At 41.0% G+C, this 26,851-nt stretch overlaps 1 protein-coding gene across 2 annotated transcripts in view; it reads right to left on the bottom strand.

Moving 5' to 3' along the window:
* Positions 1–12,828: 12,828 nt before the first annotated feature.
* Positions 12,829–26,851, bottom strand: part of SMG1 (SMG1 nonsense mediated mRNA decay associated PI3K related kinase) — a 283,265-nt gene continuing 269,242 nt past the window's right edge. For both annotated transcript variants that reach the window (XM_089679071.1, XM_089679072.1), the window contains exons 59-63: positions 26,013–26,224; positions 25,740–25,846; positions 24,781–24,960; positions 22,172–22,278; positions 12,829–15,397 (exon numbers count right to left, since the gene is read on the bottom strand). In XM_089679071.1, coding sequence (XP_089535197.1) covers positions 15,320–15,397; positions 22,172–22,278; positions 24,781–24,960; positions 25,740–25,846; positions 26,013–26,224 — 684 coding nt within the window. In that variant the 3' untranslated portion in view covers positions 12,829–15,319. The remainder of the gene's footprint in view (positions 15,398–22,171; positions 22,279–24,780; positions 24,961–25,739; positions 25,847–26,012; positions 26,225–26,851) is intronic.

Genomic DNA, 26,851 nt, shown 5'->3' with positions numbered 1-26,851 from the left:
GGGACCTTCAATGCTGCAGAAATGTTTCTGTACCCTTCCCCAGATCTGTGCCTTGATACAATCCTGTCTGCTTGGACTTCATGGCTTGGTTTCTGCTCTGACATGCACTGTTAACTGTGGGAACTTATATAGACAGGTTTATGCCTTTCCTAATAATGTCCAATCAACTGAATTTCCCACAGGTGGACTCCAAATTGTGGAAACACCTCAAGGATGATCAGTGGCAACAGGATACACCAGCTCAGTTTTGAGTGTCATGGCAAAGGCTGTGAATACTTATGTACATGTGGCTTTTTTTTTGTTTTTTTTTATTGTTAATAAAATTGCAAAGATTTCAAAATGAGCTTCTTTCACATTGTCATTATGTGTTAGTTTGTAGAATATTGAGGAAATAAATTAATTTAATCCATTTTGGAAAGGCAGCACAGTGGCTAAACGGTTAGCACTTCCACCTGGCAGTACTAGGGTCATTGTTCTAATTTCAGCCACGGCACCACCTGCCTGGAGTTTGCATGTTCTCCTTGTGCCTGTGTGGGTTTCCTCCGGGTACTCCAGTTTCCTCCCACACTCCAAAGACATGCTGTTAGGTTAATTGGATCCTGTCTAAATTGTCCCTAGTATGTGTAAGTATGAATGTGAGTTAGGGACCTTTGATTGTACACCCCTTGAGGGTTAGGGACTGATGTGAATATACAATATATATGTGTAAAGCGCTGTGTAAAATTGACGGCACTATATAAGTACCTGAAAGAAATAAATAAGGCTGTAACATAAAATGTGGCAAAAGTTAAACGCTGTGAATACTTTCTGGCTGGGCTGCACTGTATATAATGGATATGGACTGAAAGTGCACCCTCTCAGGTTTATTGTGAGGCTATGTACATCCAAATTGGAGGAAGGGTTTATGAATTACAGCTAAGAACAGCCATCCCCCCTTTATCAAGGGACCAAAAGTAATTGAACAATTGAATATAATCATAAATAAAATTTTCATTTTTAATATTTTGTTGAGAATCCTTTACTGGCAATGACTGCCTGAAGTCTGGAACCAATGGACATGACCAAAGACTGGGTTTCCTCCTTTCTGGTGCTTTGCCAGGCTCTAACTGCAGCTGTCTTCAGTTGTTCTTTGTTTGTGGGTCTTTCTGCCTTTAGTTTTGTCTTCAGCAAGTGAAATGCATGATCAGTTGGGTTTCGATCAGGTGATTGACTCGGCCATTGCAGAATATTCCACTTTTCCTTTAAAGCCTCCTGGGTTGCTTTTGCAGTGTGTTTTGGATCATTGTCCATCTGTACTAGGAAGTGCTGTCCAATCAACTTTGCTGCATTTGACTGAATCTGGGCTGACAGCATATCTCTAAAAACTGCAGAATTCATCTGGCTGCTTCTGTCATATCAATAAACTCCAATGACCCAGTGCTACTGGAAGCCATGCATGCCCATGCCATCACACCGTGTTGTACAGATGACATTGTGTGCTTTGGAACATGAGCTGTTCCAAGCCTTCTCCACACTATTTTTCTTCCCGTCATCCTGATACAGATTAATTTGAGTTCCATCCCTCCAAAGAATGCTTTTCCAGAACTGATCTGGCCTTTTTTTTTTTTTTTTTTATATGTTTTTTGGCAAAATCTAATCTGGCTTTTCTATTCTTCAGGCTTGTGAATTGTTTGCACCTTGTGGTGAATCCTCTGCATTTGCTCTTGTGAAGGCTTCTCTTGATTGTAGACTTTGACAATGATACACCCACCTCCTGGAGAGAGTCCTTCACTGGATGTTGTAAATGGGTTTTTCTTAACCATAGAGAGGATCCTGCGATCATCCACCTCGGTTGTCTTCCGTGGACGTCCATGCCTTTTTATATTGCTCACCAGGGCGTTCTTTCCTCAGAATGTACCAAACTGTTGATTTCGCCACTCCTAATGTTGCTGCTATCTCTCTGATGGATTGGTTTAGTTTTTGGAGTGTTACATTGGTCTGTTTCACTTACAGGGACAGCTCCTTTGAACGCATAATATAGGTTCACAGCAATAGATTTAAAATGCAAATACCACACTTAGAATCAACTCCAGACCTTTTACCTGCTTAACTGATAAAGAAATAACGGAGTAGCCCACATCCAGCCATGAAACTTTTGATTCAATTGTCCAATTGCTTTTGGTCCCTTGAAAAAGGGGGATGGCTACTCTTAAGAGCTGTAATTCCTAAACCCTTCCTCCCATTTGGATGTACAGACCCTCAAATTAAACCTGAGAGTGTGCACTTTCAGCCCATATCTATTATATAACTATAGCTTGAATATGTTTTGATCAATATCTGGGGGGGAAAAAAAAAACACAATTGTGCCCGTGTCCAAATACATATGGACCTAACTGTATATGCCCAACAAGGACCAGCAACGTACTGGTACATTGCTGGACTCTGAGTCGTTATACCGGGATGATGCCTGCAGCTACAGGAATCATCCTGGTATCAGTGTTTTCAGTTGGTGGTCGGCTTTCATGTAAAAGCAATCCTAGATGTCAATTAGCTGGCTGAACGTTTTTACAAGCAGTGGGAAGGGAAGTCTCCCTCCCCCTTCCTCGGCTTTCTTGGGCTCGCCCATCCCCCAGGAGAAACTAAGAATGCAGCTGGCAGTTCCGCCGGCTGACCATAGAGCTGATCGGAGACCAGAATGGCTCCAACATCTCTATGGTCTAAGAAACCAAAAGCTACAAGCATTTCATCATTTCCGTTTCGCCAGATATTAACAGCACCATTTTTAAATTGGGAAAGCATCTGATCACACTGATCTTGGTGTGATCAGATGCTGTAAGAGCAGAGGAAAGATCTAGGGTCTAATAGACCCCAGGTTTCTCAGAAAAGAATACCTATCATTGCCTATTGCCATCACAGGGGATAGTTACATTCCGTGATAATAAAAGTGATACAAAAAAGAAAAAAAGGACAGTGGGGGGGGAAAAAAAAAAAAATCACCCCCACCCACCCCTCTTCCTTGCTCATGCGTAAAGGCAAACACAGGCGTTGGTTCCGTGTTGGTAGGTAAACAGTGATTGCACCATGCATGTGAGGTATCACCACAAACGTCAGATTGAGGGCAGTAATTCCAGCACTAGGCCTCCTGTGTAAATATAAAGTGGTGACCTGTAAACACTTTTAAAGCGTCGCCTATCGATATTAACAATTTATGTAGTTTGTGCATGTGCAATTTTAAAACATATCATGTTTGGTATCTATTTATTTAGCGTAACATCTTTTATATAGGTTATCAAACAATTGGGCAATATATTGTGTTTTTGTGACTCAAAGAAATGTATTTTTAAGATGAAAAAAAGTGTATTTTTTCCACTGTTTCTCACTTTTGTTGCAAGCGGTTTAGACATTAATGGCCGTGTGTTGAGTTATTTTGAGGGGACAGCAAATTTACACTGTTATACAAGCTGTACACTCACTACTTTGCATTGTAACAAAGTGTCATTTCTTCAGTGTTGTCACATGAAAAGATAAAATAAAATATTTACAAAAATGTGAGGGGTGTACTCACTTCTGTGAGATATTGTATATACACCATTGTTTGTAGACGCTATAACTTTCACACAAACCAATATACACATATTGGGATTTTTTTTTCTACCAAAGACATGTAGTAGAATAAATTTTCGCCTAAATTTATGACTGATTTTATTGGATTTTTTTTGCAATCAGAAGTAGAAAATATCTTTTTTTCCAAAATGTTCTGTATTTTTTTGCTCAGATCACAAAAAATAAAGCACAGTGATCAAATACCACCAAAAGAAAGCTCTATTTGTGTGAAAAAAAAGCAATGCAAGCCGCTAAAGGGGGAGTAAGGCGTGGGGGCGGTAAAACCACAACTCAAACACAGGATTTTTTACCCCCCCCCCCCCACTTTGTGTGAATGAGCCGCTGCCAAATACAACTAAGGGCTCATTCACAAGTACAGCGGGCACTGCAGCTCCTCTGAAAAGTAATTTGAGCGTGTTTGACAGGTGGTGAGGAGGCGATATGTTGCCTCCTTACCACCTGAATGAAAACCATGGTTGCTATACAATGCACGATTGCAATACAGTAGTGTTGGCAATTAGAGGCCTAAACCAGGTGTGAGAAGACAACACTTCGCCCGGTGATCTTTTACGTCTCATTTTGTTCAGGTAGATCTCCCCCTCTTTAGGGTTGCCTACCCCTGCCTTAGACAGTCATCTTGTAAAACATCTCTCTATAAATCATTATTTTGTGATGTGCAGCACTTTTGATCTAACATAGCAGTAAAAGTAGGTTGCGAGCAGTTTTATGTTTCTGTATAGCCAACACACACTATGGTGGTTTAGATGGCACATGTTGGTAAAAGATGTCCCCCTTTCACCAACACTACTTGGTCACTACACAGTATTGAAAAATGCCTACCATTCTTACCTGCTCTAGATGGGAACAGTTCCAAATTCTGCCTGACAGCGGAAGGAGTCCTAGCAATCATCCCACCCATATCTGATGTAAATAGGCCCTTAAAGTTCAGAGGGCCTTGTAGAGCTGTACAAATGATGATGTGTCTACCCTAACACTCAATGCTTTTTGTTCTCACAGTTGCAGCTACTGTCTCTATTTCAGAGTTAAAGTGATTCTACAGCAGGTGGTGTCCAACCTTTTGACTTTCCTGGGCCACATTGGAAGAAGAGGAATTGTCTTTGGCCACACATAAAACACAGCAACAATAAGGATAGCTGATGAGCAAAACAAATCTGGCAGATCACAAGTTACTGATCACCAATATAGATATAGTACCTATCGGAGTGTTAAAACTTAATTTTTTATTTTGTAGTATTATAAAAGTAAAAAAAAGGGGCAACAAAACTGGTGAGATATTTGACACTGTTTTGATAAATGCATCACTGTCTGGTGCGATAGGTGGAGTAGCAATTTACAATGAATCTGCAAGGTGCTCATCAGATATTTTGGTTCTCATTTTGCTCATGTGCTTCATCCTTGAAAACAGCTTCTCACAAATATAGGTGCTGCCAAAAACTGGTGACAAATAAGGTGTGATTGTGAAAAGTGAGAAATTTTTCTTCCCGGAAGATAGAGACACTGTTAAAATTTTTTTCAGCAGCATGTGTTCGCTAAGTTTAACCCCCCCCCCCCCCAAAAAAAAACAACATATTTAAGTTTATGACTTTGTATTGGGCCACATTCATAAATCTTGAACTTCAGGTTGGACTCCCCTGGTCTAAAGCTTTCTTTTTTGATTTTGCACAGAGCATCCCAGATTCTCCTCTTCTCAGGTCCCCTGTCAGTACTCCTAGCCCCTCCCCCCAAGTGCCCACCATAGCAATCTGCTTGTTCTGGGGGCACTCATACAGGCTTGCTCTCAGGCTGCCTCCGTGTGTCTAACACACAGAGCATGGCTCAGCCTCGCTCCGCCCGCACTGGCTGTGATTGACAACAGTGGGACCCAATGAGAAGTGAGAGAGCCTGGGCTCTTATGCACATCAAAGGATTGGGAGCAGGCCCAGGCTAGTGTACGTGGGGGGAGGTTGATGGTTGGGTGGAATGCATGAAGGTAAAAAAAAAAAAAAACCCGCCTTTATAACTAACTCTTATAGCTCGCCAAATACTGCCACTGTCCCTTTGCTCTACATCTTCTCCTTTCTGACTGAGCAGCAAATTCAAGTACTTTGTATATCTTAAAAAAAAAAAAAAAACCCCAAAAAACCGCTCACCATAAATTTATTACTATTGTCCCAACACGAATACTCCCTCCAGCAATTTTGCTGGACACCTCATTTCTTCTTATTGGCTTACAGTGCCCTTGCATCACCTGTGGGACTGATTGCCATTATGGACATTTTCCAAAATAGAGGTGTTCTGCCAGTGGATGGTGTGTTGTCATATCCTGTACCTGTTGTATTGTTATTAGAAATTTAAAACGGCACCATTTTGTTATCAGAAGTTTAAAACAGATTTGGTCTTTAACCACTTTCCATTTTCCCCATAGCAGATATCCTGCTATAGGGCAGACGTTCTGTTCAAAATCACGTATATAAACGTGATTTTGCAGTTCCGCACATGAGGGGTGCGCGCCAGCCGCCTGAGTGCCACTTCTGCTGTGATTGGACACAGCAGAAGCCAATCAACAGGTGTCAGCCAATGGATGAGCACCAGCACCTGTTGATGAAGAGACTGATAGAACACATCTCTGCATATGTAAAAAAGGCAGAGCTGTGTTATGTCAGCGGTGATCCGCTAGATTTTATTCCCTGAATAAAATCTAGCAGTTCGGCTAGTAAAACCAGCACACTGTACTCACAAAACTACTAGCTAGGCACACAATTAACCCTTTGATTGCCCTAGATGTTTAACCCCTTCCCAACCAGTGTCAGTGTATATTTTTTTAGCACTGATCACTGTATTAGTGTCACTGGTTCCCACAAACTGACAGTGTCAGGTAGCCCACTGCAATATTCTAGTCCCGTTATAAGTCGCTGTTTGCTGTCATTACTAGTATAAAAAAAAAAAAATCCAGTATATATTTTTTGTTGGATAGGTTTTATAGCAAAAAGGAAAAAAAATATTTTTTTTAAATGCCGGTGTTTGTTTATAGCGCAAAAAAGAAAAAACCCAGAGGTGATCAAATACCACTAAAAAAAAAGCTCTATTCTTTGGAGAAAATTATATAAATTTCACTGGGGGTACAGCATTGCATGACCACGCAACTGCCAGTTAAAGTAACGCATCACCGTATCGCAAAAAATGTCCTGGTCATGAAGGGGGGTAAGTCTTCCGGAGGTCAAGTGGCTAAACAAAACAAAAATTTGAAAAAAACAGATTTGTAAAAATGACTTGCTTGGCAGCCAGCAAACAGCTCTCATACTTTCACAGCAACCATCCTGGAAAAAATAGGGAACAGTCCTAAGTGAGGTACTGAGACTTGCAACCTCAAAGTTTGGCATGGCACTGGAACCGCCTGTGACTGCAGCAGTGAATTTCCAGTTAATTTGACTGCATACAGGCAGGATAAGATCAAGCAATGTGTGGAACACTGATCCAATTGATGGCCACTGCAGTACCAGTCATTTCTTGATAGAAGAATCCTTAACCACTTGCCCTCCAGAGGTTTTACCCCATCCCCCCCCCGACCAGGTCATTTTTTGATACGGCACTGCGTTAATTAAAATTTATGTCCTTTTTTCCCCCCACAAATAGAGCTTTCTTTTGGTGGTATTTGTTCACCTGTGTGGGGTTTATTTTTTGCACTATAAACAAAAAAAAGACCAACAATTTTGAGAAAAAAAAAAAAACATAATATTTTTGACTTTTTGCTATAAAACATATCCAATAAAAAAATTCAAAACAAATTTCATCATAAACATGTCTTTGCTAAAGAAAAAAAAAAATATCCCATTACATGTAAATTAATTGGTTTATGTGGGCAGGAAGGGGTTAACATCTGGGACAATCAAAGGGTTAACTGTGTTGTTTTACTAGGGAAACATGCTGCTGTGTATTTCTCTGCAGTGCAGAGAAATACACAGCAGCATGTTACTGCTGGCAGGAGAAAGACCTGTGCTGTTTACACACAGGTCTCTCCCGTCAGTGCTACTCGGCAATCGCCGGGGAATCTCCAACAGGGACCAGGTGATTGACATCTGTAGCTACAAATGGTGGCACACCCTCCCTACCCAGAAATGTAATATATATGGTTTTGCACAGCCATGCCACCCTGTAGCTGTAGTTCGGCTATAGGGCGACGGGGAAGTGGTTAAAGTATCTAAATTTCAAAACCAAAAATGTTATATATTGCAATTTGTTTACCAATCTTTAACTGTGGTAGTGGTTTTCTTTTTAGGCTTTTCTTGTTATTTTCACCTGGTGAATACCCCTTTCTTGACTAATGACACCATTGGATGAATGGATTCATGATTTGGCAACTATGTTCGTACCCTCCAGCCTTATCTTTAATTATCTGTTAGAAGCTTTGGGCCGTTTCCACCTCTAAAGTCAAAGCTGCCACCCCACTCCCCTCAATGCACTTCTCTCTGAGCCTCGTTAACAAAAAGCGAGGTTTCCTTTGAAGATGAACTGTTGCTGTATGAAATGTAAACATAAAATATGTAAAAAATACTCTAATAGCAATTCATGATTCAAATCTTCCCTCTCTTGCAGAGCTACAGAAGCGGCTTGTATATTCAGCATCTAACAGGTGTATTGGATGCCTGAGTATCACTGTTGCATGCTGTGGTCAATTCTGAAGGTATGTATTTGTCTAACATTGTTAAATTGCTTTAATTTCAAATCATTGATAACTGCATCCTATTTTTGTTTTAGTAATCATTTGGTTTACAACACAGTTAAAGCAGAACTACACTGTATCTGAGCACCACAAACCAAAAATGCTAATTCATTTTTAATATTCAAAGCAAACTCCCCCATTCATCCAACTCTCAATGCTTTATTTTGAAGAGAAATCACTTTGTAAAACACCTCTTAGCATTTCAGGCTGTGGCCATCTTGAGTAAGGGCAGATAATTCATGTAGCATCTACTTCCCAAAAAGCATTTGCCTTTAGCTCAGGCGTGCAGGCTGTAGTGTGTGCTTGGTGGAGAAAACCCCTCCTAAAGACTCCTAGGACGTATGACAATTTGCCTAGGCATGGAAAGCAGGAAATAACTGAATTGTGGAACATAAAAAAGGTTTAAAACAAGCAAATAAAATTTACTAATGCTAGCAGCAGCCTTCTGGGACACTTCACAGGTCCCAGAGGACTGTGGCCCATTCACAAAGCACAGTGCACTCCGCACATGTGCAGTAGTAGACCGGAGGGTTTCCCTTAGTCAAGATGGCAGCGCCAGCACCTGGGACACCGCTGGATGCCTGGACAGGCAAGTGCCCTAATATTAAAATTCAGCAGCTACAGCAGTTGTAGCTGACGGACGGAATGCTTCTTTAATGCATTCCCTGTATTAAGGTAAAAATGTTGTCTCATTTGCTTACTCGAGTCCTATACAGGGGCAGACTGACAACTCACGGGGCCCCCAGGCAATAGGGGATCATGGGGCCCCTGTGTCCTTGCCCAAACTCAAAAAAGCCTATGAAAAAGGTACCAGGGGCATCTCATGGGGCCCCCTACTGACCCCGGGCCCTCGGGCAGTGCCCGAGTTTCCAAATGGTCAGTCTGCCCCTGGTCCTATATCGATCCAGCACTCTGCCTAGATGCATCTAGTCTCTCCTCTCACAGGTTTTGCTAAGGCAGCGGGAGCCATTGGCACCTGCTGCTATCAGTCAAAATCTGTTAGTAGAAAGCAGGGGGCCAAGCTGCACTGTGTATCTATGGATGCACACAGCCCAACTTGGCAGCAAGCCCACATATCTGCCCCCGTAGCAAGCGGCTGGCTATGGGGGGCAGACACAAAGAGCAGAAAGTGCTGGGGGTAGGGGACCCCAGAGGAGGAACAACTAGTTTGCTCCATGCACCACCATACAGAACAGGTATGTATAACTTATTTAAAAAAAGAAAAAACATTTGCCTTTACAGCCACTTTAATTGTAAGATCTCTGGTTAAGTCCAACCCCTTGACCAAAATTACCAAAAATGGGTGAAGTACTGAAAAAGCATAGGACTTCCCTGCCAGGTCATTTTCTGCTAGGATTTCAATAGAGCTGTACAAAAGTCTGGATAAAGCACTGTGTCTGTAGAAGATGATGAAAGAAAGAGCGCACAAACCTTGCGCATTACCTCGATAAATAGTGACTAATTTTATTATTAAGGAAATATACTCACAAAGTGATGGTATTACAGGCATAAGTAACCATAATCCACACAGGGTTACAGGTAAATCCAAAAAGGGGGGGGGGATAAAGGCTAACGCATTTCGAAGGGTGCTCCCTTCTTCATCAGAGCTGGGTTGAGCAGATAGAGACTTCAGTATGGCAGAGATCCCATGGCAAGGAGACATTCAGCCACTGAGTGTCAGTATTACAGCAGTTCAGCCTGTTTAGTGTCCTCTGAGCACTGTGCCCTCTGAACATATATATGGTCATCACATAATATTTGTTGCCTTCAGGATCATCAACATTGTACCAATTTAGCCATAACATTATGACCATGCACCATAACACATCGAGGCATGGACTCCACTAAAAGACCACTGAAGGTATGCTGTAGTGTCTGACACCAAGCTATCAGTAGCAGACCATTTAAGTCCTGTAAGTCATGAGGTAGGACCTCCATGGATTGGACCTGTTTTTCCAGCACATCGCAAAGATGCTTGATCGAGATCTGGAGAACTGGGAGGCCAAATCCAGATCTTCCTCAAGCCTATCTTGAATTCATCAGACCACACCATCTTCTTCTATAGCTCTGTGGTCCAATTCTAACGCTCATGTGCCCACAGTAGGTGACTTTTGGCTATAGACACGGGTCAGCATAGGCACCCCGACCTGTCTGCAGCTATGCAGCCCCATAAACTACAAACTGCAATGAACTGTGTGTTCTGACACCCTTCTATTGGAACCAACAATAACTTGTTGGTTCCAACAGTAGCTCCAGTAGCTCCTCTACTGGATCGGAATACACTGGCCAGATTTCGCTCACCACATGCATCAATGAGCCCCCCCCCCCAATCGCTAGTTCATTGGCTCTTCTTCCTTGGCACACTTTTGGTCAGTCCTGACCACTGCACACTGGGAACATTCCACAATAGCTGCAGTCATCTAATCATTCCCATTCTGGCACTTGTCAAAGTCGCTCAAATTCTTACGTTTGCCCATTCTTTTTTGCTTCCATACATCAGCTTCAGGGACAACATGTTCACTTTCTGCCTAATAGATCTCACTTACTTTCAGATGAGATAGTGTTGTTCACGTTACCTGTCAGTGGTCATAATGTTATGGCTGATCGGTGTATGTGTGCAGATCGGTGTATGTTAAAGTGATTCTAAACCCTGATACTATTAGAACGTCTAAGTAACAGAGCACACCAACAGCAATTCAATACACATAAAACCACTTTGTAATTAAATACATTTTTACACGTATTTAAGTACAGGGTCACATGAATCTCTATTTGGCTGCAGCATAGACCAGGATGGGGGCAAGGCTAAGCCAATGCAGGTGACATGTCCTGTGATATCACCAGGCTGTCCCCCAGGCCATGCAAAGCAATAATAGAGAAGTCAATCAAGGATCTGATCCACCCACCAATGCCTTCGGGTGGATCAGATCCCTCGACTGACACTTCCAATCCACTTTGCACAGCTGGGGTGAGGACTTGGTGACAACAAAGGACATGTGACCTGTTCTGGCTTAGCCATGCCTCCAGCTTGGCCATAGTGAAAGGCATTTCGGGGCTACTCCAGCTAGAACAAGGAAGAAATGAATGTCTCAAGAGATGTCAAAGTAGAGCATGCACAATAGATGTGACAACAACCAAGTTATACAAGCTTAGGCTGCAGTGGGGACACAGAGGAGGGAACAGCAGCTGAAGACAGAGTAAACCAAGTGTATTTCTCTCTACACAAAACAAATCCTTTAGTGGCTTTGAGTATGCAGACACTGTCATATAGCATGTAATGAGAGTTTTTCATAGCCTGGGTTTAATGACACTTTAAAGGTTTGGCTGCCCAGTCTTTTTGTCTGCATTATAAGCTACAGTGTTGGTATAGGATTTTTGTGGAGTAGGAAAATCCTAAATGGTTTCTACACCCCAAATTTTTGTTGTATAGAATGGTGAAAGGTTAGAAGCCCTGCCCCCCCCCCATCAGGTTTTACTAGGGGACAAGGTTTTATCTAAGAGAGAGGGAAAGTCCACAACAGGAAAACCGACAAAAAGTTGACAGAGGTTCTAGCATCCCCTTAATGAACTGAAAGTATTTTCAAACCTGTTTTTATATTTAAGAGATTTTCCCTCACTTCTTTTCCTGGCCTTTATTTGCTGTTGGGGACAAATAGTGAAGCAGCTATCTTGAGTGCATGCAGTAGAATGTCATATTGGGGCAATTTTTTTTCTTTTAGACAGGAACCAATTAACCTGCCAGTGTGTAGTGAAGTGCTAACAACGGTGATGATCATTTTATGCAAAAGAATAACTGCAATTACACAATATTCATGTATGTACTGTAAACTGAACATTTTATACGAAATAATAGAACACCACAGAGCTCAGCTTAGTGAACTGACATTACAGGTTTTTTTTTGTTTTTTTTTAAATGAGATTACAGCTGATCTCTGTTCTTTTGTCATACCTAAATTTTATTAGTACTTTATGGATTTTATTAAATAGATCACCAGGGGTAAATTCAAGTAAATTTACCATGTTAACAAATATAGTCTTTTCCAACCACTGAAGTGCATTTCCTACAACCAGCATGAGAATGGCTTTAAAAAGAATTGCTGCATCTTTTTCCAGTTAATTTGTGTTATGCAAGCATTCAGCTGAGAAAGTCTTCCAGAAGGATTCAGTGCCAGTCTTATTGAATATGTAAATACAAAGCCAGATTGGCAGATTTGTGAATGTCTTGCCTGCAGAATAACAGCCTCAGCATAAGGTTATTGCAGAACACCAGATTAGCAGTGAGAATCAGTACATTAAAGTGGCTTGGTACAACAACAGAGCAAAAATGAAAGGTCCTAAACAGGCATGTTCTTTGCACATTTATGGAGAATATTATTTAATGAAGACTACTTACATTAATAATAGTCATTTCAACTTGAGGAACATAGACGTACTTTTGTTTCTTTTAAATTACATCTACACAACAGTTTTAAAAGAAGAAAAAAAATCAGCACATTATGCATTAAAAGAAGAAAAAAATAAGCACATTATGCATTAATCATAAGTATTTTATTTAAACAATTAAGAATCTGATTCTTCATAGATGTTTGTAATTGAAAGCAGAAATGTAATATTACAGGTGTCTGATGTGCATTAAACGTTAACATCTCAGAAGAAATTAAAGTAATGCAGGTTTTCCTAACTTATCTACAGCTCACAAAAAGATTTTTGCTTGTGGGAGTAAAGTTAAATTCCATTACATTGAATTCTGACATACAAAGTCTTACCTTCACCATAACTGTATAGCAGTGTCTGCTGGTACACAAAACAGGCATGCATTACTCAGCATTTAAGTACTCTTAGCCAGCCAACCAGAGCAAATAAGGCTGTCATTCTTGTACAAACTGAAATTTCCACTAACTGCAAATATTAGAATTTGTTAATACTCCAGACTGGGAGAAAAGATTGCTATTAGCAGACTTAATGCTCTTGCCATCAAAAGAGGACTAGTTACAATACAGTGATGTGCTGCAGACCTCTGTGGCAGGGAAGATTAACGGTACACACACAAAATGCTCACTATCTAAAATATTGCTGGTATAAACTGTTTTTCGTAACGGCAACTGCTGGTTGAATTTATATTCTTCCTAACAGACATAATGTGTGCTCTTGTATTAAACCCAACAACAGTTTAACAAGTCACATATGTAGGCAATACAAGTGGGGAGAAGGGCCACAAAATACCCAGTAAGGATGACTGCAAGAAAAACACTTGAAAATAAAATGGATCTGTTTTCAACATCACCAAATCAGATTCAGACAAAAAAAAAAATAAAAAAAAAAATGAAAGGACAAAAAAGGAATCACATATTTATGTGAATGTCTACAAAACACTGTTCTCACAGCCACCCGTGTGCAATGTACTACAAAATGTATCCAGAAGGGAATACTAAATAAAAACTTAGGCTCAAGATATACTTTAATGGACCTCATTAAAGGAAAATCTACCAGTTTTCTGTAAGGGATTAACTTGTGTCATAAAAACATGGAAAAAGAGTGCAGGAAAAAGTGGATTTTCTTCCCACAGAAACTGGATTCTAGCTGTCATTTCTGTAGTGCAGGTTTTAAAATGAAAACAAGAACCTGACTTGTTGCTATGGGCAACACATCTCCACTTTCACTTGCCTCTACCATTCTAGAATACCCAAGCTCTGTACCTGAACTGAATTACAAAAATAGAATATGTTGACTTGTTTATAAACTAAAGTTCTTAGATAGGACATATTCCACACAAGGTCTTAAAGACCTCAAACTAAAGTAATGTATATCTGGAAGAAAGTCATACTTCTCCGGTAATATTAGAAGGGTTAAAACCAAGCATGGAGGTGTTAAAAGCTTAAGTGTAAAACAAATATTTTTCATTCAAAATGTAAAGTAAACACCACTGCAGTCTACCTCCACCAGAAGTTCACTTTATTATAACTGTCATCAAGTGACAAGTTAAACTACTTAGACTACGCAATTAAAAAAAAAAAAAAAAAAAAAAGAAAAAAAAAAAAAAGAAAGAAAGAAAGAAAAAAAAAAAAAAAAAAAAAGGAGGGGTGGAGTACTCACATCGCTTAAGCGTATGGAAACACACAAAGTGGGGGTCATGTAGATTTTTGAGAAGCAGAATCATTGCTGGGCTTATTTCAATGCATTGGGTTGATCCTTCATGTATTTGTGCATGGGTCACACAAAAATGGCAAGATATTTTTTGCAGTGGGTACCAAGTGAATGAAATATTTCTGCAATCTCCAAGTATTAAGTGTCTCTGGATATATGCCCAGCTACCAAACAAAAGTGTTAAGTTTGAATACAGTGTGAAAAATAAACATGTATTCTTTAACTACAAGAAATGAGGGGAAGAAAAGAATGGAAAACAAGGTTTTTTGTCTTCTTTTCAGAAGTCCACCTAACTTCACAATTCTGTTCTTTGGCTGTTTTCAGCTAGTTTTCAGAGGCCATGCTTCATCTCCTAGCCTCTTCTGTGCTAAGCTGGCTAACTCAACCAGCAGCATTGCCAAGCAACAAGAGTAACCCAAGAAACGGACAGCATCCTCTTCACTGCAAATCCTTGATGGCCCCAGAGTTCCCCCCTTGACGAACAGGGTTTAGCATTTCTTCAATTGTTGGCAGGGTCACATGGAAGAGAGTTCTAGATCACCATGCGGTCTGGAGGGTGCCGGTTTCTTTCTGCAGCAATTTCTCAGATGTACTGTCAGATCTTCCATAGCAGAAAGACAATCACTTTACCCAGACGGTGAGCATTGTACTCTGTGCCCTTGGGGTTGCTGACCACTGGTGTTTAACGTTGCTCTGGGTGCAGCGTTCCTGTGGGATTCCCGTTCCCACTGCACCAGGATTTCCTAGATTACCACATATTAAGCCCCAGTATACATCACCACCGGCCTTGGCGCGGCTGTGGATGCCTGACACTGGATTGATTCTGGTGGATTGCTGACTGTGCTGAACCAGGCTGGTCTGCCGTCTTCTTGTTCACACCCAAGCTGTCCAACCTTCATACAGCTGAGCCAGGTTATCTAGATTTGTTGCCTCTTTAATCACAAAATCCACCTAATAAAGGTTAACAGAAGTGGTAAAGAAAATTAACAATTTAAATAGAATCAGTCACACACTACACGCATAAAAATGTACAGCTATCAACACACAAGGTGAATGCTAGTCTGTGCCCCACTTTCACCATGATTTCTGACCTTCCTGGACTTGCTTCACCACGAAATGCCATACATGCACAGATTTACCAACTCTGAAATGTACACACAGCTGAACAGGATTATGACATTCAATTTACAAATGGTGACAAGGATCAAAAGATAAAAAAGTGGGTGGATAAGGAAAAAAAAATTCCTGCACCAGACATTGTTGCCAGTAGGGCCTCCTTCACATGGGTGCACTAATCAGTACACCCCTACAGAGGGCCATTCTACTCACCTGGGTGGCACAGCTAGTCAATGCAATCAGCCTGTTCAAATCAATGACAGGAAGATGGCTGCACGGATCTTCAAGCAAACCCATAACTGTACATACACTATATTGCCAAAAGTATTGGGACACCCCTCCAAATCATTGGATTCAGATGTTCCAATCACTTCCATGGCCACAGGTATATAAAATCAAGCATCTAGGCATGCAGACTGCTTCTACAAACATTTGTGAAAGAATGGATCGCTCTCAGGAGTTCAATGAATTCAAGAGTGGTACCATGATAGGTTGCCACCTATGCAATAAGTCTATCCGTGAAATTTCCTTGCTACTAAATATTTCATGGTCAACTGTTAGTGGTATGATAACAAAGTGGAAGCCACTGGGAACAACAGCAACTCAGCCACAAAGTGTAGGCCACGTAAAATGACAGAGCAAGGGTCAGCGCACAGTGTGCGGAAGTCGCCAACTGTTTACAGAGTCAATTGCTAAAGATCTCCAAACTTCATGTGACTTTCAGATTAGCAAAACAGTAAGTAGAGAGCTTTATGAAATGGGTTTCCATGGCCGAGCAACTGCATCCAAGCCATACAGTTGCAAGAAAAAGTATGTGAACCCCTTGGGATTACATGGAGTTTTGCATGAATTGAGCATAAAATGTGCTCTGAACGTCATCTAAGTCACAACAATAGAAGAACACAGTCTGCTGAACATAATACTACACAAACATTAGATGTTGCCATGGTTTAATTGCACATAACATGTAAACATTCACAGTGCAGGGAGGAAAAAGTATGTGAGGCCCTAGCTTAATGACTTCTCCCAGAGCTAATTGGAGCCAGGAGTGAGCCAACTTTGACTCCAATCAGTGTGATGATATTGGATGTGTTGCTGACAGCTGTCCTGCCCTTAAAAAACACACACCTGTTTTGGGTTTACTGGTTTCAAGAAGCACTGTCTGATGTGAACCATGCCTCGCAGAAAAGAACTCTCAGAAGACCTACGATCAAGAATTGTTGACTTGCATGAAGCTGGAAAGGGTTACAAAAGTATCTCCAAAAGCCTTGATGTTCATGTGTCCACGGTAAGACAGACTGTCTACAAATGGAGAAAGTTTAGCACTGTTGCTACTCTCCCTAGGCGTGGTCGTCCTGTAAAAATGACTGCAAGAGCACAGCGCAGAATGCTGCATGAGGTAAAGAAGAATCCCAGAGTGTCAGCTAAAGACCTACAGAAATCTCTGGCACATGCTAACATTTTTGTTGACACATCTACAATAAGGAAAACATTAAACAAGAATGGAGTACATGGGAGGACACCACGGAGGAAGCCATTGCTGTCCAAAAAGAATATTGCAGCACGTTTTGAAGTTTGCAAAAGAGCACCTGGATGTTCCACAGCACTACTGGCAAAATATACTGTGGACAGATGAAGCCAAGATTGAGTTGTTTGGGAAGAACACACAACACTATGTGTGGAGAAAAAAAGGCACAGCACACCAACACCAAACCTCATACCCACTGTAAAACATGGCGGAGGGAGCATCATGGTTTGGGGCTGCTTTGCTGCCTCAGGGCCTGGACGGATTGTTGTCATTGATGGGAAAATGAATTCCAGAGTTTATCAAGACATTTTGCAGGAAAACGTACGACCATCTGTCCGCCAACTGAAGCTCCGCAGAGGATGGGTGATGCAACAGGACAATGACCCAAAGCATACAAGTAATTCAACAAAACAATGGCTGCAACAGCACAGAATACGCCTTCTGGAGTGGCCCAGTCAGAGTCCTGACCTCAACCCGATTGAAATGCTGTGGCATGACCTTAAGAGAGCAATTCACACCAGACATCCCAAGAATATTGCTACACTGAAACAGTTTTGTGAAGAGGAGTGGTCCAAAATTACTCCAGATCATTGTGCAGGTCTGATCTGCAACTACAGGAAACGTTTGGTTGAGGTTATTGCTGCCAAAGGAGGGTCAACCAGTTATTAAGTCAAAGGTTCACATACTTTTTCCTCCCTGCACTGTGAATGTTTACATGTTATGTGCAATTAAACCATAGCAACATCTAATGTTTGTGTAGTATTATGTTCAGCAGACTGTGTTCTTCTATTGTTGTGACTTAGATGACGTTCAGAGCACATTTTATGCCCAATTCATGCAAAACTTCACGTAATCCCAAGGGGTTCACATACTTTTTCTTGCAACTGTACATCAAGTGCAATGCAAAGCGTCGGATGCAGTGGTGTAAAGCACGCCGCCACTAGACTATAGGGCCCTGATGATGTTCTCTGGAGAGAGAAATCGCTAAACCCAGATACATCCATTGGATTGCCAGACAGAGAAGTACGGTTGCCAGGGGAACGCTACTTGCTTGACTGCATTGTGCCAAGGGTAAAGTTTGGTGGAGAGGGAATTATGGTGTGGGGTTGTATTTCAGGGGTTGGGCTTGGCCCCTTATTTCGAGTGAAGGGAACTCTTAAGGTGTCAGCATACCAAGAAGAATGGAGACTGCAAACTAGGCCTTCTCGTCCGACATCAGTGCTTGACCTCACAAATGCGCTTCTGGAAGAATGGTCAAACATTCCCAAAGACACACTTCTAAACCTTGTGGACAGCCTTCCCAGAAGAGTTGAAACTGTTATAGCTGCGAAGGGCGGGACAAACTCAATATTGAACCCTACGGACTAAGACTGGGATGCCATTAAAGTTCATGTGCATGTAAAGGCAGGCATCCCAATACCTTTGGCAATATAGTGTATGTTCAGGACTGATGCACAGCTCCAAATGAAGTGTGTCTGCACGGCTTCTGTAATCAAGGCCTACTACTAAATATGGCATTACAATTGCACCCAACACTAGCTGGTGGCAGTATAATGTAGCTTAACCAATTGGCCTCCGCCCTATAGCAGATTTACCGCTACAGGGTGGACGTTCTGTGCAAAATCACGTACATAAATGTAATTTTGCATTTCTGAGGTCAATCAATAGGTCCTGGCCAATAGATGAGTGCCGCCACCCATTGATCGCCGAGAACACTGACATAACAGCTCTGATTGTATAAACAAACCAGGGTTGTGTTATGTTAACAGCAAACTGTTAGGTTTTATTAAAAAAAATTAAATTTAGCAGTTTGCCTAGTATAATCAGTACACAGTGCACACACTTACCCTTTGACCGCCCTAGATGTTTAAACCCTTCCTAGCCAGTGTCATTAATACGACAGTGTATATTTTTAGAACTGATTACTGTATTATTGTCACTGGTTTCCATAAAGTGTCAGCGTCAAAATGATCACAGCCATTATTAGTATTAACTACTTTTACCCCCTTTCTGCCCAGGCCAATTTTCAGCTTTCAGTGCTGTTGCATTTTGAATGACAGTTGTGCGGTCATGCAACGCTGTACCCATATGATTTTTTTTCTCCACACAAATAGAGCTTTCTTTTGGTGGTATTTAATAGCCACTGGGGTTTTTATTTTTTGCACAACAAAAAAAAACCAAAAAATTAAAAAATGTTTTTCTTTGTTTGTATTATAAAATTTTGCAAACCAGTAATTTTTCTCCTTCACTGATGTGCATTGATGAGGCTGCACTGATAGGCACTGATGAAGTGGCACGGATAGGCAGCACTAATATGCAGCAATGATGGGCAGCACTGCTGGGCACTGATCATCACTGCAGATCTGCATTGTGACATTTACTTGTTATCAGTGGTACTTTCCTAATGCTGTGACAGAGTGAGGAAAGTGCTGCCGTTAACCAGCAACTATTTACTTTGTGATCTGCTGTGTCATTGGGCACAGCTGATTGTGTGGAAAAAAGGCCACTTTCACCTAGTCATGTGATCAGCCGTGTCCGTAGCACACAGTGATCACTGACAGTGCCAGGTGCACGTTCTGGGAGGACATCATATGATGCCTTCCCACAACTGGACAACCGCGCTGTCGCCCATCTTTCGGCTATAGCGCAGTTGTAAAGTGGTTAAAAAAAAATAAAAAAATTCCAGTATATACAGGTGAAACTCGAAAAATTAGAATATCGTGCAAAAGTTTATTTATTTCAGTAATGCAACTTAAAAGGTGAAATATATGAGAGACTCATTACATGCAAAGCAAGGTAGTTCAAGCCGTGATTTGTCATAATTGTGATGATTATGGCTTACAGCTCATGAAAACCCCAAATCCACAATCTCAGAAAATTAGAATATAACATAGAACAATATCGGACCTCTGTAACACAGAAGCATGCATATGTACTCAGTACTTGGTTTGGGCCCCTTTTGCAGCAATTACTGCCTCAATGCGGCGTGGCATGGAAGCTATCAGCCTGTGGCACTGCTGAGGTGTTACGGAAGACCAGGATGCTTAAATAGCGGCCTACAGCTCTTCTGCATTGTTTGGTCTCATGTCTCTCATCTTTCTCTTGGCAATGCCCCATAGATTCTCTATGGGGTTCTGGTTAGGCGAGTTTGCTGGCCAATCAAGCACAGTAATCCCACGGTCATTGAACCAGGTTTTGGTGCTTTTGGCAGTGTGGGCAGGTGCCAAGTCCTGCTGGAAAATGAAGTCAGCATCCCCATAAAGCTCGTCTGCGGAAGGAAGCATGAAGTGCTCCAAAATCTCTTGGTAGACAGCTGCGTTGACCCTGGACTTAATGAAGCACAGTGGACCAACACCAGCAGATGACATGGCTCCCCAAATCAACACAGACTATGGAAACTTCACACTGGACTTCAAGCATCTTGCAGTGTGTGCCTCTCCATTCTTCGTCCATACTCTGGGTCCTTGGTTTCCAAATGAAATGCAAACGTTGCTGTCATCAGAAAAGAGGACTTTGGACCACTGAGCAACAGACCAGGTCTGTTTTTCTTTAGCCCAGGTAAGATGCTTCTGACACTGTTTGTTGTTCACGAGCGGCTTGACAAGAGGAATACGTCATTTGAAGCCCATGTCCAGGATCAGTCTGTGTGTGGTGGCTTTTGATGCACTGACTCCAGCCTCAGTCCACTCCTTGTGAAAGTCCCCAACACTTTTGAATGGCCTTTTCCTGACAATCCTCTCCAGGCTGCGGTCATCCCTGCTGCTTGTGCACCTTTTTCTTCCACACAACTTTCTATTAATCTGCTTTGATACAGCACTTTGGGAACATCCAACTTCTTTTGCAATTACCTTTTGAAGCGTTCCCTCCTTATGGAGGGTGTCAATGATGGTTTTCTGCACAACTGTCAGGTCAGCAGTCTTTCCTACGATTGTGATTTCTACTGAACCAGACAGAGACCATTTAAAGGCTCAGGAACCCTTTGCAGGTGTTATGGCTTAATTAGCTGATTAGAGTGGGACATTTGAGCCTAGAATATTGAACCTTTTCACAATATTATAATTTTCTGAGATTGTGGATTTGGGGTTTTCATGAGCTGTAACCCATAATCATCACAATTATGACAAATCACGGCTTGAACTATCTTGCTTTGCATGTAATGAGTCTCATATATTAGTTTCACCTTTTAAGTTGCATTACTGAAATAAATGAACTTTTGCACGATATGCTAATTTTTCGAGTTTCACCTGTATACCGCCATTTGTAGATGCTAAAATCTTGCGCAAACCAATTAATATACACTTATTGTGATATTTTACAGTTTGGCCTAAATTTATGAAGAAATTTGATTTTTACATTTTTTTTTTATTGGATATGTTTTATAGCAGAAAGTAAAAAATATTGTAAAAAAAAAAAAAAAAAAAAAAAAAAAAGAAGGAAGGACAGTGTTTTTTTCATCATTTGTAGCACAAAAAAATAAAAACCACAGAGGTGACCAAATACCACTAAAAGATTTGTGGGGGAAAAAAAATTAAATTTTATTTATGTACAGCATTGCTTAAAGCATTATTTATGTACAGCATGACTGCTCAATTGTCAGTTAGAGTAACGTAATGCCGTATCGCAAAAACTGGCCAGGTCAGGAAGGGGGGTAAATCTTCCGGAGGGCAAATGGTTAAACAGACTTTCACACTAACAAGAGTTTAATCAGCAGGAGCACCAGTGTGTAGAAAGACTTGTCAACAAGACCATAAATGATAAGCACAAGCAGCAAGATTCACAAAGATAATTCAATCGAGATAATCTTTACAAAAGAACTTTACCCACTAGGGGCCCTAATCAAATTATCTGAATGAAATTGCCCTTTAATTTTTTATTATCCTTGCAGGGAGACAAGAATTGATTGGCTGTAGTATTTCACAGCCAATTTATGAACCAGATATCAGAGAGATGTCTGTATAGAATAGATAATAAATGAAACACCAAACAACATATTTCAGCCTGAAAATTCAAATGAAGGAAAAATAATTTTATCATGAATGGCTTTGAATTATAAATTTGTGCATCTCTCCCCATCTACCTACCTGTTCAGCAACAGACATCCTTCTGTTGGGATCCACGTCTCTCCCCTCTAGCTTGGCTTTCACTCGTTTCCAAACACTGACAGCATAAGAATTGCGCTCTTGTACAGCTGCAACATGAAAAATGTGCAATCAAGTCAAAATACGTGCAACCAGTATTCAACCGGTGTTTCAACAGCAAACCGTATAGGTAAATTTTACAGTTCCCCTCTGATCATCACATCATCTATAACTGGTATGTTTTTAGTACCCTGAGCTGAAAAGCCTCACCGTCTTTGCTGCATACTGTATGAAGGATTAAAATCTTTTTATATTGTCTGCTTCTCTATTGAGATGATTCCCCTCACTTTTATTCCTGGCATCTGAGTGGGAATGCAGACAAATATCTGAAAGTGATCCTAAGACTTCCCCCAGTTAGTATTCCTGTTGGGGAAGATTCCCTCTTGCTTTCTGTCCTTGTGACCACTCCCATAGGGGAGAAAAAAAAAAAAAAAAAGACCAAATAAAAACCTGACAAGTTTTAACCTTTCACCACTCAATCCACAAATATAAAAATTTGGAAAGTCAAGTTTTATTCAACATAGAACAGTGTAAAGAAATGGTGTCTACTACATAACCCTATTACAACAAAACTGAAAGGTGCTTTCTTTGGAATGACTAAATTATTGATAACAGAAAACAGATTTAACTGAATTATACATGTGGTTTGCAACACATTTCAAAAGGGCTAACAAAAGCAAATTTTATTTTGATCAACATAAAGGGATAAAGTTTGTACATGTTAAGCTGCATGTTTTAACAGCTTATCAGGCACTATCATAAAAGGTGATTTGTGGGAAAAAGAAAAAAAAAAATGTTCCTCACATAATCAACTTATTTTAGTTTTGACATTCAAAGTAGACTACCAGAAAACACAGTAAGAGCTCATTTACACTTGCTTTCATTTTGACACACATTAAAAGCAGCTGCCCCAGCAAGAAAGACTTAATGGCGCCGCTCTAAAGCTGGATGTGGGGAGGAATCACCCGGCCGGTAGAGGAAGAGAAGGGAGCATGGTCCCAAGCTGTTTCAGTGACTTAAGTGAACTAGAAGAACGGACGCCTCTCAGAACCGGCCCTGGAAGTTGGATGTGGAGGATATATGGTATGCCCTCTGATGCGTTTCCCCCCACCCATCAGGGCATGGTCAAAGAGCTCTATAACCAAGCCATAATGGATGGGGTGAAACATGTCAGAGGGCTTGGCTAGAGTGGCAGCTGAGGCCATACCATATATCCTACACCCCTAGGCCGGTTCCGAGTGGTATCCGTTCTTCTAATTCACCTACCCCAGCAATTTGCATTTTTGATGCTCCCGTGATGCTTTTTTGAAGCTTGGCAAATGTCCTGTGTGTGTCTATTTGTTTTAAAGGGGCTCAGTAGTACCCCCCTTCAGCAGATCACTGGTACCGGTGTTCAGCAGATCCCTGGCTCAGTAATATCCCCAAGCTCTACTGATGCCCCCCACTCAGTAGTACCCTTAGTTCTGCTGATCCCGCACTCCTTAGTAACCACCAGCTCTGCTGATCCCTGACTCTGTAGTAACCCCCAGCTTTGCTGATCCTCCTCTCTCTCTAGTCCCCGTGCACCTCCCGCTATATTGCTCCCATGCTGCTCACCACGTGTGACATCTGCTAGTTTTCCCTGCTTTGGTCCCCCAACTCTGCTGATCCTCTGCTGCTCAGTCCTCTAAGGACTTCATTCACCTTCCACAATAGCGTTCCCATCTTGTGCACCATGTGTGCCGCTAGCTATTTACTCTGCTCCAGACCCCGATCTACAACAGATGTGACATCTGAACCAGACACTCCCAAAATATATACACATGAACCGGAAATGATGTCTGATGAGGTCTTTCTGGTTTTCTTATTTCCCAGTGCATACTGGGATATCTCATAGCTCCAAAACAAAGCGAAGCAAACTCTGAATAAATGCCCCTCAAATGCTGTAGGTGCCATTAGTGAGCATTGTGATAGACCTCTATGGAGGCTTTGGAGATGTTTTGAAGCACCAAGAAAGCAACATGGGATATAATTTTTGAAGTGAAGCAAAGCAAAACGCAACAGTGCAAACAGGACTGTAAGGTAAAGGTTTTATTTAGCGAGAGGTGCTTTGATTGGCATTCAGAGTTCTTTAAAAAAAGGGAGTCAAATGCCACATTTTGAAGCAAGTGAAAGGCCTAAGAAGCATACTTAGAAAGCGGCGAATTTGACATTAACCAAACATTTACTGCACATGAATCTTCCTGGTGCATGTTTTTTTTTTTTTTAAATATAATATAAATACAGTGACTAACCTGCAGTGAATGTCACACTCACTGCTCCACAAATATAAAGATTTTTTTTGTGTGTGCAGTTAACCAGTATCTGCAAATATCTTAAAGCAGCAGACCCAATGGACCCATTTATAGCTATATATTTTAAAGGCATCAAAATAATACCTGATCAACATGATAAGATAAGAAATACAACAGAAAACCTTTGCTCAAGATGGATTGCAAGATGCAAAACCTGCTCACAATACAAGTTTGAGCAAAACAATATAGCCTTTTATTTGTATAGGTACATATCATTACCTTTGCCAGTCTTCGGATCCCGCACTGCCTTTTTTGGACTAGAAACAACACTCTTGCCAGGCCCGGGAACAGTGCTCGGTGGTGTATCTGCTGATGGCACCACATTTTTCTGGACTGACTTTTTTGCGTTCTGTGACATGCCCTCTGGCTGGGTCTTTGGGACAGTGTTACTACGCACCGCTGTTTTGAAAAAAATCATATTAAAAACAAACACTCCATGTCAACTGAAACAAGATTTAATACTAATAAACAGAAAATTTATCATATAGTTTATCAGCAGGCAGGCACATCAGAACTCTCCATGCTACAAGTATACTATAGTCAAAGTCCTGTCCTTTGTGAGACTCACTTTCACTTATGGAGTGAAACAAAGCAACAAATATAAATATATACAGTTACTACACAAGGTTTAAATGAATAATCCTGAGGATGAACCATTAGACAAATATACGAAGTGAAAATAATATGCTGGGCCACAGGGAGATAAGAGCTATTCAAAAGTAAGACTAATGGGCTTCATTAACGCAGTACTGAACTGTCTCCTACAGGCAAGGAAGCTGCCATCTTGGCCTCTGTTTGAACTGCAGTTGCCATGCTGCTTCACATGTGATCAATTATGTCACCAGCCATTTGATGACTCGACAGTTCAGTCAAGAGTACAAGCAGTTGTGACAGCTGCCTTGAATGTAACTGCTTTGGGAAGCTGTTAAAATGATGGTTTTAGTTCCCCTTTTTGTAACAAAAAAAAAAGTGTAAATGCAAAGAACAGCACAGTACCTATCACCACCACTCAGAATCTCTCTTTCAACGATCATACTTTAGTATGACGTGGATTCCATGCTCATTTCACTGTTTATTGAATAAGCCCATGAGACTCTAAACACACTCTAAACACATAATGTAGTAGTGTTTTTTCAGTAAAAATGTAAACAGTGCTTGGTGATTTACATAATTATTACCTGCAGCAAAACTGGGAAGGTACGTTGAGGATGTAGTCGGACTAGCACACTCGTTTGTTGAATCTGTTACCAAAGGTGATGCAAAACCCACCAGATTGTTATAGATACTAAAGAGAAAGGAAATAAATGATGGAAACAGTGTAAGCTCTGCATATGGAACCAAGGTCAGAGGTAGTTTTAGAATACCAATGCAAGAAACCAAGATGAACTCCATGGTTTAATCAACCCATACATTTTCATGCATTGGTAAAATTTGGTAGGATTTATTCTTACCTCTGGCTCTGGGTTTTCAGCTCTTTCAGAGTCGGTGTTATTTCCTGCAGCATATCTATATGTTCTTGGCTGCGCACTTGGCCCAAAGCCTGAACCAGAGTAAACAGAACCGTTTGAATGTTATCTTGCCAGGCCTTGTACTCGCCCAAAAACTGCCTAACACTGTTCTCGTAGGGCACATCTTCACCGTCTGCCAAGGCTGCCTCTTCATCCTAAATAAAATGGTTCTAAGTTCAGTTGATACTGAAATGATACAGATATTTAAAACATACTAATGTTAGGAGCCCTATCTAAGACTTACACAGTCAACTATAATTGGCTTAAAAAAACATTATAAAGTCACGACCACCATAGTTTTAGATCACAAAAAACTGTACAGTCAAATTCTGTAACCCCCCCCATACACACACAAAACACAACCTGACTATATTCTGTATGAAATTCTGCTTTGCAGAATTACGGCATCTTTAAAGTTCACTTTGAGTAATTTGCACTTAAATGGTCTACAGCTGGCTTAAATAAAAAAAAGTTTAGGCTGCAACACTAACCTCTTCTCCAGGGGGGGTCACCTGCAATGATCTCATTCAGCCACAAGGTGTCTTCAGTCTTTCGGGTTGAATAATTCCTGGAGTCATTCAATCTTCAAGACTGAGGACATACTGTAGGTACACAATGTCTCAACAGCACCATGCACTCTCACTGTAATGATGCAAAAGCTGTGCACCATTGAAAACCAACCACCACTGGTAGAAGTTTCAAATGGACCAAAGCATGTCACATTACTAGCCTGAAAACATCTGAAAAATGCAAGTAGGAAAAACATAAAATGCATGTGGAGA

Source organism: Staurois parvus, unplaced genomic scaffold (genome assembly GCF_062004578.1).
Source record: "Staurois parvus isolate SC_StPar_1 unplaced genomic scaffold, SC_StPar_1.0 ptg000217l, whole genome shotgun sequence".
Taxonomy (NCBI): Eukaryota; Metazoa; Chordata; class Amphibia; order Anura; family Ranidae; genus Staurois; species Staurois parvus.
This window is presented reverse-complemented; position numbering and strand designations above follow the sequence as displayed.